Genomic DNA, 15,322 nt, shown 5'->3' with positions numbered 1-15,322 from the left:
TTCGCTTGGTCGTATATCGATGTACCTGGTATAGACCCTAGTGTTGCATGCCACCGGTTAAATGTCAACCCTGGCGCCAAACCAGTTCGACAGCGTCCTAGACGATTGTCACTACGCTTTCAAAAAGCAATCAACGACGAGGTAGATAAGCTCAAACAAGTCGGTTTCATCCGGAAGGTCGACTACCCAGAGTGGATCGCCAACATAGTGGCAGTCCCGAAAAAGAATGGCACAGTCCGTTTAAAGCGCCGACTTCACCAACGCCAATCAAGAAACTCCAAAAGCGACTTCCCCTACCAAGAATCGACCAACTAGTCGACCCGGACTTGTGGGCACGAAGCCGCTATCATTCATGGACGCGTATAAGCGGGTACAATCAGATACCACTCAGTGAAGAAGATCGGGGAGAAGACATCATTTATCAATCGAAAGCAAGGAATTTATTGTTACAACGTTCTCCGCTTCGGACTAAAGAACGCAGAGCGACCTATCGTGGCTAGTAACTAACATGTTCGGGGACATGTTAGCGATACCATGGAGGTCTACATTGACGATATGGTTGTTAAAAGCAAAAAGCGACCGACCACCTCACTTTCGCCTCGAGCAAGCGTTCTCCGGACTACCATTTAACAGGAATGAAGTCGAACCGGAGAAGTGTCTTTTGGTGCGTCCTCCGGAAAATTTCCGGATATCGGTCTCACAACGAGGCATCCAAGCAAATCCAGACCAAATTCGGGCATTCATCGACATGCCCGACCCGCAAACAAAGAAACAGATACAAAAGTTGTCAGGTATGGTCGCCGCACTCAACCGATTCATATCCAGAGCGTCAGACAAATGCCGACCGTTCTACAGATACTCAAGAAAGGCGAGCAATTCTCATGGAACGATCAATGCCACCAAGCATTCCCCACCCTCAAGGAGTACCTCACAACACCTCCCGTCCTAGCCAAACCAACCGACGGAGAAACTTTGGGGCTCTATCTGGCGGTATCCGATTTTCGCCATCGGGCCGGTCCTATTCAAGGATCTAACACAATTCAGAAAAGCCGATCTACTTCACAAGCAAGACACTCACTCGGCCGAGAAGAACTACTCTTACATAGAAAGAGCGGTCCCTTGCTTTGTTATAATCGACAAAAAAAATTCAGACCGTATTTCCGTGCTCATCCAATCAAAGTGCTTAGCGATCTCCCTTTGAAGAGGATTCTTCACAAAGAAAACAAGACTACCGGGATGGCAATATGGGGCAAGAGAGGCGAAGCACCACCGCGTGGACTTCGTCCGTCCAGCAGATATCACGTATGGTCGTCGCTGGACTTCCTAGCAGATTTCCCGGTCGACGACCCTAATCGGGAGAAACAGAGGCCGACCCAAGAAAGCGAGCATGCAAACGGTCTGGTCCCTATCGCCGATGGTTCCAAAGAACCCCGAGGCAATGGTATGGGAATCGTCTTAGTCTCCCGAGGGAGCTATGGTAGAGAAGGCAGTTCGGATAGACTTCGCGAACGCCAAACAACGGGCGAGTCTGAAGCACTAATAATGGGAATGCGTAGCGGCATCCATTTCGGAGTAAAGGAGATCCAAATCTTTAGTGACCGGAATCGGTCGCTCGCAAAGGTTGCAAAAGAGTACACTACCACCCGAAGGTAACCTCTCCAAATACCTTCAAGTTGTTAACAATTTGCTTCCGCCATTTAGCGAGCGACGATACACCATTTTTTTTTTGTGGACGAACCGCCACGCAGATAGCTTGGCATACTTAGCCACTCGACATTAACCGAACCGTGGTCCCTCGACAACCGATTATCGGAAGTAGTCGACCGACTCGCTACCTAAGCGGACCAAGTCTTGACAATTAGCGAATTGTTCCCCCTCTCTCAAGATCGACGAAGTCGCTCCCGGATGCAGCCTATTATACAAGATATCCAAGACGCACTGCTCCCGGAAGGAGGAGCGACAAAAGCCAAGAAGGTTCCACACCAAGCACGAGCTATTGTTTGGTGAACGGCAGATTATTCCGCGAACCGCCGGGGACCCCATCGAGATGTATCAATCCGAGCAAGGCCGCCTAATTTTTCTTTGAAATTCAACGAAGGAGAGTGCGGCAACCACGCCGAGGTCGGTCACTAGCCCACAAAGCGATCTCCTGGCGGTACTTCCGCCCCGTGATGCGATCGATGCTAAAGCGTGATGTCCTCAAATGTGTCAAATGCCAAACATTTGGTCACAACATCATACAACCACCTCGCGAACCGATTAACATCGCGAGTCCTTGGCCGTTCCATGTGGGGCATGGACATTATGGGACCATTCATCCCTCGAAAGAGCACCGGCTTCCGCCGTCCTTGTCGCCTGCACTACTTCACTAAGTGGGTTGAAGCAATTCCGTTAGCACACGCCAAAGAATCACATGTCGAATTTCATTTGGACTCATATCATCACCCGGTTTGGCCTACCACATACACCCGGTGATGGATAATGGCTCCCAGTTCAAGGGCAAAACATCAAAGAGTTTCGCCAAATGGAAGATCGTTCATGCATTCTCTACACCACAAGACGCTTCAAAGCAATGGACAAGCAGAGGCCAAAGAATAAGGCCATTCCGAGAATTTGAAAAGAAAATTGAAAAGAACAAAAGCGGTGGCCCAATCACCGGAGAACATACTGGCGATCGCGACTACATACCGCATTTCAAGCACCGGGCGAAGTCACCATTCTCCCTATGCTATGGCACGTGGTCGCCATACCCACCGAGTCGACAATCACGACAACCCGATCCGAACTTGTCGAAACAGGCCTTAATGACTCGATTAGCTCGAGATCGACCTCCTCGAGGAACGGCGGCGACCTAGCGTACCGTCCGAAAGGGCACTTTTACCAACAGTCCTCAAGAGATCTTACAACAAACGAAAGTACATCCACGATCTTTTCAACCGGGATCTCGATTGAAGAAAACTCAAGACGATGCTAAGTTTAGCACCAACATGGGAAGGCCCGCGGAACGCTGGCCGCTGGTAACGGCGGTATTGGATTAAAACCCAAGAAGGAAGGATGCCGCCACCGACCATGGAACACATACTTGCTAAAACAATTTTACCAATAATTGTATTACGATTGTAATTCTCGTTCCCGTGCACAACAAAGTTCAAATGAAAGAAACTCAAGATGGTATCATAAAAGGCGGACCTACTCACATCTCCAAACCACACCTCTCACGCGAGCAAGCTCGTCAGACCTAAACACGCCGCCATACGCGCAAGACGCCTCCGAGGGAGCTTACAGTGCTCGGCGCTTCTCGAAGTCTCGCTAAGTTGAGGACCTATACTTCTAGGATCAACTAAGCGAGAACGCCTTCAGAGCGTAACGCCCTCGGGGGGCTAAACACGCCGGCCATACGCCGCTAAAGACACTCGGGGAGCTTACGTGCTCGGGCTTTTCTCCGAAGTCTCGCTTAAGTTGAGGACCTATACTTCTAGGATCAACTCCGCGAGAACGCCTCAGAGCGTAACGCCCTCGGGGGCTAAACACGCCATACGCCGCTAAAGACGCTCTCGGGGAGCTTACAGGGCTCAACGCTCTCCGAAGTCTCGCTAAGTTGGGGGCATACACTTTTCGATTCAACTAAGCGAGAATGCTCAGAGCGTAACGCCCCGAGGGGGCTAAACACGCCGCTCATACGCTAAAGAAGACTCTCAGAGCGTAACGCCTCGGGGGCTAAACACGCCGCCATACGCCGCGAAGACGCCGCTCGGGAGCTTCTGGGGCTCAACGCCCGAAGTCTCGCTAAGTTGGGGCATACACTTTTCGATTCAACTAAGCGAAACGCTCAGAGAGCATTAGCCCTCGGCGACTAAAACAAACTCTCATCCGAAAGGGACGCCCTAGAGAGCTTAGGGCTCGTAGCCTCTTTCATCCTCACTAGACAAGAACCGATATTCCTAGGGTTCACTAACGAAGAACGCAAAGTGAGCACCATAACCCACGAGCTTGCAGGGCAAGGCCCGCCCTTCGATCTAAAAGATCAAACATGGCGTGTGTTCCGTGCATTGTCATAGCAAAGATAACATGTAACAAGAATACATTTCGGACGCAAAAATTCATACACGTAATCAAAGCCATGAACAAATCAGACCACAACATATACATCATTAATCAAGTGTTCACCAAAAGAAGCACACATAGCGGATCCGGTGAAATCAGTTCTGAGCACCGACTTCACCGGTCTACCCGAAAAATCCGTGTCGGTTACCAACTTACAAATACCAAAGGGAACGAACTGCCACTTTCGTGGAAACCAGTTCTCCAAAAATCAAAAGAAGCGAGCTGCTCGGGCAAGCCGAAAACGCAGCTCTAATGTTTAACCCTCTTAGGGGCAAAGAAAACACGCCGGTCAAATCAAACAAAACTAAAAACGATATCCTCACCAATAGTCGAATCAAAGATCACCGCGGGCGACCACATGTTTATCCTCGGGAGCGGCGGGTCGAGGGAACATGCCGGGGTAGCAGCGACAACAACGCGATACCGCCTTCGAGCACCATCCGCCTTCTTAAGCTGACAGTATTTCTCGTCCAGCTTGGCGTACTCACTACAGTCAGTGGTATACGCGTCCTGAGCCTTACGGGCAACCCTCCTGGCATTGCTTCGCGTACTCGGTGACTTCCGCGATCTCCACTTGCAGATCAGCCATCGACGAAAGAAAAGCAAGTTTCGTGATTCTCATCAAGAACAAAGACGACATCTAGCCAACATAGTCTCCACTTTTTATCGCCTACCCGAAAGCTCTCGCAGACATCCCATTTCGACTTCGGGCATCAAGATCGATGATCGAGGCGTTGCAGACAACCCTCTTCGCTTTTTATCATAGCCGAAGAAACTACAAGTACGGAAGCACGATGAAAATCAATCAAAGAGGACAACTGAAAAATAATAACAAACAACGTACTCACCAAACAGCTCGCCATGTCCATGGTCCCCAAGAGCGTATCCATGTCGTCGTCCTCGACCTCAGCTTTGTCCCCGTCCAGCACAATACCCCTCAGAAGACTCGTCGCTATAGGCGCGGAGTGGAAGCTGCAGTCGGAGCGCTTTACAGCACGCCTCTTCCCCGACATCCCGACGTAGAAGAACTCACTCCCCACGCCCCCGTAGGGGCTGAAGCCCCCACTAGCGACGTGGCCCCTTTGCTCCGTGTCGTTCATCCGTTCGGGCGACCGGGGACGCCGTCCTCGGCTTAGGCGACGATCACAACACCTCCAGTAGGGCGCCACGACCTCCGGGCCGCTAGTTTTAGCTTTTGGACCCGACGCTACCGCTTCCTCTTGCCACGGTCCGTGGCACGTGAGGATGAAACTCCATTTCCTCCATCAGTAGAGGAGAGCTCTCTCGCACACTGCCTTCTCCCCTACTAAAAGCGTAACACCGAGCCATAGAAAAATCTAAAGCACAAGGAACAAAACAAAGCCAATAAGCGAGAGACAGCATCCAACGTCACTATCAAAAGAATGAAAGAACAAACATACCTAAGAAGATGACCGACGAAAGCAAGCAAGTTCAGAGGAGCGAAGACAGCAGTAACAGGAAGTCCAAATGCCGTTGCTCCCCCCGAACAGTTTCTATTTATGCAAAGGAAACGTCTCTTCCCGAGGCAACTCATTAAGGCATCGAGACGCCAAACGCCAGTCCAACTGGCAACCATCATTTCATATTTCACGCACTTCTTCATCTCGCTGACGTGCCAAAGACGATCTTGTGAATGGAAGTGACCATCGCCATTGTGGGGCCGGCTCCGCCGTACTTATACTGATTAGCTAGAGGACGCTAACACCGGCTACACGCAAAACATTTCAAGGGTGACACAGGTCTACCAACCCAAAGGCATACAAATCAAACAGACATACAGTACGCAAGGAAGAAAAAGCAAAGAATAACAATATAGCCTTAATATAAAACAGTTAGCAAACTGACGACCGCAGTCCAGCCTCAGGTCGCCGAATAAGCCGAGCTGCTGGGTCTACCCAGAAAATCCAGCCCAACTAAACATCGAAGATCATAAAAGGCGGAAAAGAAAAGGACGAACCGCGGGTAACCCCAGGAAATCAGCTTTATTGTTTTAGGCGAGGCCGCATAAACACACAAAACCGCACAACGACCTCTCAAATACCACCATGAAGCCCTTCCACAAGAGGGACGCCCAACACTTGGGGAACGGCTTCGGATCACCAGGGGACGCCACCATTCCTTCCGATTAACGTACCACCCGGACCGCCAACCATTGTGAGGTCGATCCCCAACCACCTCACCAAGAAGAAGAACGACCGCGGGACCCAAAGACTACCGACCTCGAGTGAATCGACCGTCGGCCTATTACCGTCCATGCGGCGGCACCTCGGCGGTCGCCAGACCTCGCCTCCAGTTCTTCTATTTCAGCACGAATCGCAAGATAGGCCTCCCTCGCTTCCACCGCAGTAGCCTTACAACAACGCAGCGGCCGAGCGATTAGCAAAGAAGCCCTTTTTCTTCAGATCGCCGACCATGCCTCGGCCCGGCCGCCTCGTTCATACCGACGCCCTATCCAGACAACAGAACCGGTTATTGCCTTCAACAGATCCGGCTCCACCTTCTCCCGATTGAGCTATCGCCGGAGATCGGAGACTTCGAGCCTCAAGGACTCAACCTCCGACTTCTCCATCTCAAAAACAAAGGCGGTTTTCAATTTCTGGTTCGGTAATACCGCAATCAGGTGCAGCAGCTTCGCACATAGTACCACAAACAAACGATAAGCAACAATTTGTACAATAAGTAATAGCAAAAAAAAGAATAACGCGACCACTTACCGGACAAATCGCCTTTATCCACCCTCTCGATTCGACTCCAAATTTCTCCTTGGCATCAAGATCCTTCCTATCACCATCAAGCGTCATCCCCCAAAGCAAGCAAGCGACTATGGGTGCGGACTTGAAGCCGCAACCGAATCCGACCTCTTCACATAGCTTCTTCCCGCTTGTCTCGTCAATGTACATCGTCATTGCCCTCCGGTTCTTTCCAAGATCGATCTTGGGCCTTACCAAAGATCTCTCTTGAGCCAACTTTCCCCTTCATCTTGCCTCGAGGCATCTCCAACAACACGGGTCGAGCGACCTCGGGACAACCTCCCGGCGTCCTCAACCGGAAACGCCGGTCGGGCATCGGCCTCGACCACCGGGTTCATGAGCGCCTCTCCCACCCATTCGAACCTCACCACCACGTGCGGGCGGGCCACCCCGCAGATCTTAGCGGTCGGTATTCGGAACGTCGAGGGGAGCGCCCCTCCACGTCGAGCGGAGCATCCTCCCGACCCATCCCCGACCGGACCGGAGGCCCCAAAGACCCGAGGAGGGGTCGCTTCACCCCAAGATGCCCCGGTTTCTATCCTCTCTGGTCACCAGATCACTCCCACGCTTCTCCATAACACGTACTTTGGACGCCCTCCCTTACCACGAGCCCTATTTTTTCGAGCTTCCCTTCTCTCCCGAACGACAGGCCCTCCACGCCTCCTTAAAGAATTCGGGCGACCGGGCAACTTCGCAATTTTCGCCCCGAAGTCAACCTAGCGAAGCTCTCGATCGATCTTTCGGTTCGTCTCCGTGCGGTGCGGTTATTATCGTCTTGTAAGACAACATAACAAATATTAGATCAATACGGGATCAATCGTTATCGCGATAAAACCTAAGAAAACGCATCGGTACCCACCGATTGAAATCACACGTTTTTTGTCAACACCGAACCAGCTCTCGCATGAGTTACCCACTAACAGAACGGTCTTTTATCCCAAGACTCGTTACTCACTCCATCCAACGGGTGACAGAGTAGCTCGGGTTTGCAAGCTAAAGTTATATGCCCTAGATCGCTTCAAGGTGAAGTGCTCAATAATGTCGGCGACTTCGATCCCAGATTCACCGGGCGCTCAACAGTCGAACACCTTCAACAACCGCCGCGTTACCAACGAATCGCGCAGCGCTTTGCCACGTTGGTTCAAAAATTGACAAACCAACTTCGAAAATGGTATCGTCATATGTGCCTCAACCGCCGCAGACGATCACCCCTTTGGCGCGGTGGGGCGTACCCTATCGCTAAAGACCGAGACGCCTCGATCGGGCTCGTGGATCTCGGACCGTCTACAGTTATACCATATCTTTTCCTCGATATGGAAACGCCTCAAAGCGTGTTTATCCACATTTTAGTTGGCGGCTTCGCCGAAGACGACTTCTCACCGCGTGGCCCCGGTCAAGGCGTCAAGAACTACGTAGGTAGGTCGAGCATCGCTTCCTCACTCACGCGGCCTCATCACCCTCACCCCGCGATACCAACCGATTCATCCGTCTCCTCCTCATCCTCCCAACCAAGGGAAACTTCACGGATCTCGCTCGAACGAGTGTCATCGAATCCGACATCTTTCTCCTCTAAACTTATCAAATCTAGCTACTAGTATCTAACAGAGTACCCTAACAACTCTAGCACGAAGCTTTAGCACCAAACAAGGGAAACGGGTTCAAAATGGCGAGCACTAACCTCGAAGATTGATGCTTAATGAAGTTCTCTACCAACCGGCAAACAAAATGAAGTCTCCGGTCACGCTAAGTAGGATTTTTGAACAACCGCCCTCCGGTTTCCAAGGCATTATGATTACACCCTAGCCCTAGCCATCCACGACTTCAAGTAAGCGTCTTTGTCTTTTCACATCCCGAAAAAACGGGCCACGTTTTCTTCTCAGAATCGCCAGATCCTCGCCGTCTTTGCCGCGCGTCACACGATCATACTAACTAAGCGCCGCGCGTTAACACCACCGTTTCTACACCGACGCGTGGCGCTTCCCAAATATCACATAGTATCGGCAGTATCGTTTCTCTCGGTAGGTCGTTACTACAACCTATCGAGAGGGGTCGTGGTAGGGGAGTGATATTCTCTATCCAAAGACGCTTTAGCATGGTGGAACTAATGCACCGACCTATGATATCGTCGCGATCCACGAGCCAACATCGCCACAAGACAGATCGCAACATCACGCGAACTACACCAAAGCGATTACACGCGGACTCCTATCCATAAGCAATCATGATCAAGGAGTACTTGCACTAATCGACCGACACCATCGATCACGCGACAAGAAGCTACTTGCTTTCGATCGCTCCTCCTCATCATCACAAAGACCTATGTAGATATTTTCTCACGTGCTCCCATGATCCACACCCCACGTTGGTGACATCCTCTACACGTGGAGGGTGAGGATACACCGAATCTCTATAAATACCACTCCTATGAACTACGCCCGGACTCGATTCTACTCGAGCCCGGCCCGTGAGTAAGATCGTGAGGCGATTCGCTTCCAAAAGCCGAACTCGGTCTCACCCATCCATCCATATCAGTCCCCCAGAGACTGTTTGTAAGGGAATATCACATCACACCTTTACAGATACTATCTTTGTACTGACATTTGATGTCTGAGTGTTCCAGTTAGGGGTGTCTCTTTTTGCCGAATTTCCGATTTTTCCGAAATCCGACCCGAAATTGGTCTGGCTTTGGGTGTAGTTTTCATGAGCCGATTTTCCGATTTCCGAAAATTCCGAAAAAAAATTGGATCGGATTTGGATATAATTCTAAAATCCGATCCGATCCGAAAATTCCGAAATTTCCGATATTATTGCCAATTTATTCCGAAAATATATACTTCTCTCACTATCCACTTGATTAGATCTCGACCGTTTATTCATTTTCTAGTTTTTACTTCCAAAACAAAACAAAACATAACCTAGCCGCTACTTCCCCACTTGAATTGGACCACTTTATCATATTACACCGCCCGCCATAACAACAATGATATGAAAAAAATGTCATTGAGTCATACAATGACTTCGCATCAATCCAAAAGCCAAATTCCAATAGATAGAATATTATGTAAAGCTACTTTGAGTCCAAGACCATAATCCATTATTTATCGCAGACACTTCACGCCAATTTCCATACACTAAAAAGATTGAAACATTACAAATACCGGACCTCAACGAATGCAATGCTTGCTATTAGTGGTCGTTCTTTTTTCTCGTTTTTCTTAAATCACTTGTTTGAATGAAAATGGGTTTTCAATAAACAAGTGTGTATTGTTGTTGGTACATTGGTGTTGTGGACATGGTTTTCTCTCTACAATGAACATTGGCTGTGATGATATTCCAAAAATAATTGAAAGTAAAGAGATCTTTGAAAATTTACCAAGTATTCGAATTTCCGAAGTTATTCAAATTTCCGAAAGTTCAAATTGGAAATATATTTTGAATCCGAAAAAAATTGGATCGGATTTGGCTAGCATATTAGGTTCCGAAATTTTTTTGGAAAAATTCCGAAGGAGGTTAATCCGATCCGATCCGATCCGAAGTCACCCCTAGTTCCAGTCGTCTTTTGTAAGCAAGTGATACGCTAACTTCATTGACAATTTGCCAGCCTTTGTTCCCAACCGACATACTGTATCTTCCCTTTCACCTGGTCTGAGACGCAAGCTTGAGATGGCCTCAACTATTCTATCTGGAAGAAAAAGATCCTTTACCTTTAAATTAAATGTATCTTTACTTTCATATTGATCGAAGTTCAGTACATGTATGAAGTATGGCCAATTTTGAAAATTTCCATGCCAGCGTTCTGCGCCCTAAAGGCTGTCACGTCACCTAGCAAAAAAAATATTCTACCCCTTCAAAGAGTACCCTAAAAACACACTTGAGTAGGAAATGCTCGGAGAAGTATATAGTTTTAAATTTTCTAAAGATTTTGATTGGGTAAACAAAAAGTTTTCATTATTTTTTGAAACGGTAAATTGTTTCAAAGTTTTGAACTCATTTCAAGAAAGGTCGTCTCCTCTCTTACCGGTGTGCTGTTAAACATGGAAGACTCCCCACTATCCTATATTCCTATCCTACTCTAGGATAATGCAAGACCAGACCTTGACATCTTGGATGTGACGCCAGCTAGTACAACCATGTCCTAGTTGGCAACAATCCAAAACCAGGACGACAAGCAACAGACAAATACCTTCCTTCGATCTATTTGGTTAGTTTTGTAGGACTCACAATCAACTACTAAGGCTTTACCTACCACATATTGAACACTGCTTTTGGGATATATAAACAAATATTTCGATGGGATATGATTTGCAAACCTAAAGGTTAGTGACTAGAACTTCTTCAACCTTGTAAAGTTGTAAGCTTGCTATATGCTTCGTTGGTTCTTCCACTGTTCCAGTGTGGTTTGAGAAATATCGAAGTCACTACGGTTTCAGAATATAGGAGTTCGAGTTGTACATTTGTGATCTCTATGAAGCTCATAGAACATTAAGAACAATGGAATCTAATAATTCACTATCAAGCAGTGGATAATGGTTCAGTTAGCACCTTCATTAATCAACATACAGTCAAACTGTTCAACACAACACAACACAAACGAAAGAGACAAGTCCAAATGATAAAAGCAATCTGTCTTTAACAGGGGTAGTAATTGACAGACACATACTACCAGACCAGATTTCCATGTTGCAATCCCTACGTTTTCAGCATCCTCTCGTAAATCTTCTATATGCATATGACATTACTGCTTAGAGAAAAACCACAACAGCAAGAAAACAGAAGGAAACATTCAGAATTCACAAACAAAATTACTCCAATTGTCAAGTAAGATGAAGATGAACAGCTTAACTGGTTAGCAAAGGAGGCAAAATGCTAGACCCCTCGTGGTCACTTCCTGAAGATGAACAAAAATATGTGTCAGTTATAACTCAAGTTAATTGAGGTCAAACGGATGAGAGAAATACACTTGGGTTGATAGTATGTAAGCTCAATGGATGGAAATACTCAAATACTATCACAAAAGTGACAAATGGAGATGAAAAGATGGAATATGTTCAGGGTAAATGTGTATCACTGACCAACAAGGAATTTCAATTCTTTATTAAAAAAAATAAAATAAAATGTTTTTTAACTTTCATATTAATCAAATTTCAGTACATATATGAAGTAAGGCCTCTTTTGGAAATTCCATGCCAGCTTTCTGCGCCCTAAAGGACGTCACGTCAACTAGCAAAGAAAATATTATGTTCCTTCAAGGAGGTTAAGCCCTCATACCCTGAGAAAAACACTTCAGTAGGAAATGCTTGGAGAAGTAAATAATTTTTGAAGTTCTAAAGTTTTCGATTGCCATCTAGAGTGGAGGGGAAGGCACCATAGGCAGGGGTTCGATCCCGAGCACTAGAGACAAAGATGAAGATTAGCTACATCACTCCCGATAGAATAGAGAATCTAATCAAGTTGGGTAAAAAAATAGTTTTCACTTTTAAACTCATTTCAAGAAAGGTCGTCATCCTCTCTTTTTGGTGTGCTGTTAAACAAGGAAGACTCCCCACTATCCCATCCTACTCTAAAAATAAAGCAAGACCAAACAATTTTCATCTTGGTTGCGACGCATGATAGAAAGTACAACCATGTCCTAGTTGATAACCAAGTCTTTCCAAGTAACAAGCCTGTCATCAAGCAACAGGCACATTAAGTAATCTAATAATTAAGAACAAGGGAATCTAATAATTCACTATCGAACCTCTAAAATAATTTTGACTAAGATTTATAAGCGAAAGATGTAGGGGGGATTAAGTAATCTCTTGTGATGGGATTGCAGCTATAATAAGGTGCCGGTTCATAATCATGATTTTCAGGGGAGAAACAAATCAAATCATTAGCAGTACCCACTACATCAAAACATACCCAGCCACATTTAGTTCTAAAACTATGAGTAAAGGCTTAAAGCAGGCAGGCAAGGTGTGAAGGTGAACTTTAGTTTAACAAGGGGGTAGACGATTTTGCATAACCATATACTCTGCAACAGACTTCTAAAACTCTTTCCACCTGCTTGTTTGCTCTACACCTCCTCTTCAATCCCCAAGATACATATTTTGCTTATGTTTCATTCTTCATTTATATCAATTTTGTATTCCTAAGTCATATAATCACTCTCTGTTTCAGATTTGAAGAAGCATATGTATAAAAACTTAAAAGAGTACAGTCAAATGTAAGTTAAGGAGACCTGCTAGGAAAAATAAGTATACAACAAAGAACATGCCTGAATCAGTCACAGCTTAGATTAATTTCCAAATTTAGCATCATGAACATATTGTTTCCACGATAACCATACGATAACCATGAAACATGACAAAAGAAAGACCGCAGAACAAGAGCACAAGGTAACTAGGGGAAAAGCATCCTTAAATAAAAAAAGGTTATATAATCAGCGAACATATATGACAATAACAACGTGACAATCTGAAAACCATGATCAAACAATCACATAAATAGATCTTGTTACCTCTGTGTATAACCAACAGTCTTGGGAGAAAAGAGGCTCCCATTCAGAAATATTGGAAACATCTTTTCGGCTTTGCTGGTTCATTTTTTCGCGATCACTTAACGTTGATGGCGGTAAAAATCTTCTTTTTGGGTCAAAATAACCAAGATGTCCATCTTCATTAAGCAACAAGAGCTCACTGTTCTTTAGTTCTATCACCAGTGGATGACCCGAATGAAAACCACGATAGAAAAACTTCCGTTCAAAAACATATTCTTTAGCCCAAGAGCTATGAACTCCATAATCTTTCATCATCCATATCTCCTTCTCACCCCAAGGGGAATTCTCCATAACACAAAGACGTTCCCCTAACACCATCAGCTCAGTCTCCATCGTTCCCCAGTCTCCTTTGGTTCTAAGAGGAGGCAGCTTGATCAGATCGAAATCCTCTGTAGCCACATTAAAAGAAAGGATAGTTGTGCATTCTACATTTTTTGTAGTCTTTAAATTAGCTACCCCTACCCAATGAAGGCATCCATTCACAAGCACACAGAATTTTCGGCTCAAGTAATAAATGTATGGAACATTGATCGTTATCTCTCTCCAGCTATCCGAACCCAGAGTAAAAACTTCAACCTCGTTCCCATCTTCCGAAGAGTTCCTCAATATTCGAAGTAGCTTGTACTCATTATTTAGCGAATCGAAACCAAACCCAGATCCAATAGGTACAATATCTTTCTTAAGAGATGTTGGTGGCATTAAGTAATCTCTTGTGATGGGATTACAAATATAATAGGGTACAGGTTCGTAATCGCAGCTTTCAGGGCAGTAACAAATCAAACCATTGACAGTACCCACTACTTCAAAACAGACCCAACCACATTTAATCCTAAAGTTTTCCTTGAACCCCTTAAGTTTGAGATTGTGAGCCGTAGCCGATGTCTCATAATTACCCAAACTTATAGGATCAATCAAGTAGGAGGGTAGGTACCGGCTGAAAAAGACTACACAGGGAAGACTAGTTCTACTCCTGGCAAAGTAAATATCAGCAAAACGAGGGTGGAGGACTAAATCATACCAAGCTTTGGAAACCCATTTGCATTCAGAGATGGTATCGAGAGGCAGCCTGGCGAAGATGTCGAAGACAATGTCAACGGGGAGCTTGGAAAATACTTCTTTCTTATTCTGCTGCTCCTTCTCATCTCGATGTTTTCTAGGTAGTGGGGAACGACGACGACGGGAATGGTGATCGATGGAACGGGAACGTAAGCGATATTTTGATGATTTCTTGAATTTACGGTCAGGAGAACGGGTGTGGCGTGAACGGTTGCGCTCGGGTGTACGGGATCTTCTAGTTCGGCCTCTCCTTCTATCTCTGTCTCGCTCTCGATCACCCATTTTTGCTTGAGGTTTCAGTATGGGGGGTTTTTTACTTTCGAGAGGGTTTTAGCGATCAACGCATTAGTGGCTCTAGGGGCGACAATGAGGATAATTTTTTCTCTACTTTTTTATTGGTGTTTCATTCAGTGCGGACTGTTTTTCCGATGTGTGTGTGTTTTTATTTTATTTTTTATTAATTTACATTCAGATAAAAGTATAAAACATCCCGTCGGAAGTTTTAAAGTGAATTTGTTTGTTTGTTTGGAGGTTTTTCTCTACTTTTGATGTGGTGCTAGTGTGCTACTGTCGACTCTTGTTGGTAGGGCTGGTCATCGAGCTACCCGAGTCGAGTTTTGCTATACTCGAGCTCGACTCGCACATGTAGAAGCTCGACTCGAACTCGCATTCGAGCTTAATATTGAAGCTCAAGCTCGACTTCGCCTAGTTATACTAATAGCTCGAGCTTCGACTCGGCTCGACTCGTTTTACACTTCGAAAGCTCGAGCTCCGGAGTTCAAACTCGAAGTTGAGTTATGCTCGTTTGAACTCGAACTCGAGCTCAAACTCGAAAAAAATGTATATAAAACAT

At 46.2% G+C, this 15,322-nt stretch overlaps 1 protein-coding gene across 1 annotated transcript; it reads right to left on the bottom strand.

Annotated features, from left to right (window-relative positions):
- Window positions 1-11,357: 11,357 nt before the first annotated feature.
- On the bottom strand, window positions 11,358-14,892 carry LOC147502538 (F-box protein CPR1-like). Its single transcript, XM_086607316.1, has 3 exons — window positions 13,375-14,892; window positions 11,719-11,763; window positions 11,358-11,613 (listed from the first exon to the last, which is right to left on the bottom strand). The coding sequence occupies exons 1-2, from the start codon at window positions 14,749-14,751 to the stop codon at window positions 11,722-11,724; spliced, it is 1,419 nt and encodes a 472-aa protein (XP_086463442.1). The 5' UTR covers window positions 14,752-14,892; the 3' UTR covers window positions 11,358-11,613; window positions 11,719-11,721.
- Between the last annotated feature and the right edge of the window lie 430 nt (window positions 14,893-15,322).

Source organism: Coptis chinensis, chromosome 4, assembly GCF_015680905.1.
Source record: "Coptis chinensis isolate HL-2020 chromosome 4, ASM1568090v1, whole genome shotgun sequence".
Taxonomy (NCBI): Eukaryota; Viridiplantae; Streptophyta; class Magnoliopsida; order Ranunculales; family Ranunculaceae; genus Coptis; species Coptis chinensis.
The sequence above is the reverse complement of the archived record's forward strand: the minus strand, read 5'-3'. Positions and strand labels throughout refer to the sequence as shown.

Bases quoted from the DNA above. Each gene is read 5' to 3' on its own strand.
- LOC147502538 (XM_086607316.1), bottom strand. From the start codon at position 14,751: ATGGGTGATCGAGAGCGAGACAGAGATAGAAGGAGAGGCCGAACTAGA. The intron at 11,764-13,374 runs GTAACAAGATCT...GTTCATCTTCAG, and splicing joins ACTGTTGGTTATACACAGAG to GAAGTGACCACGAGGGGTCT.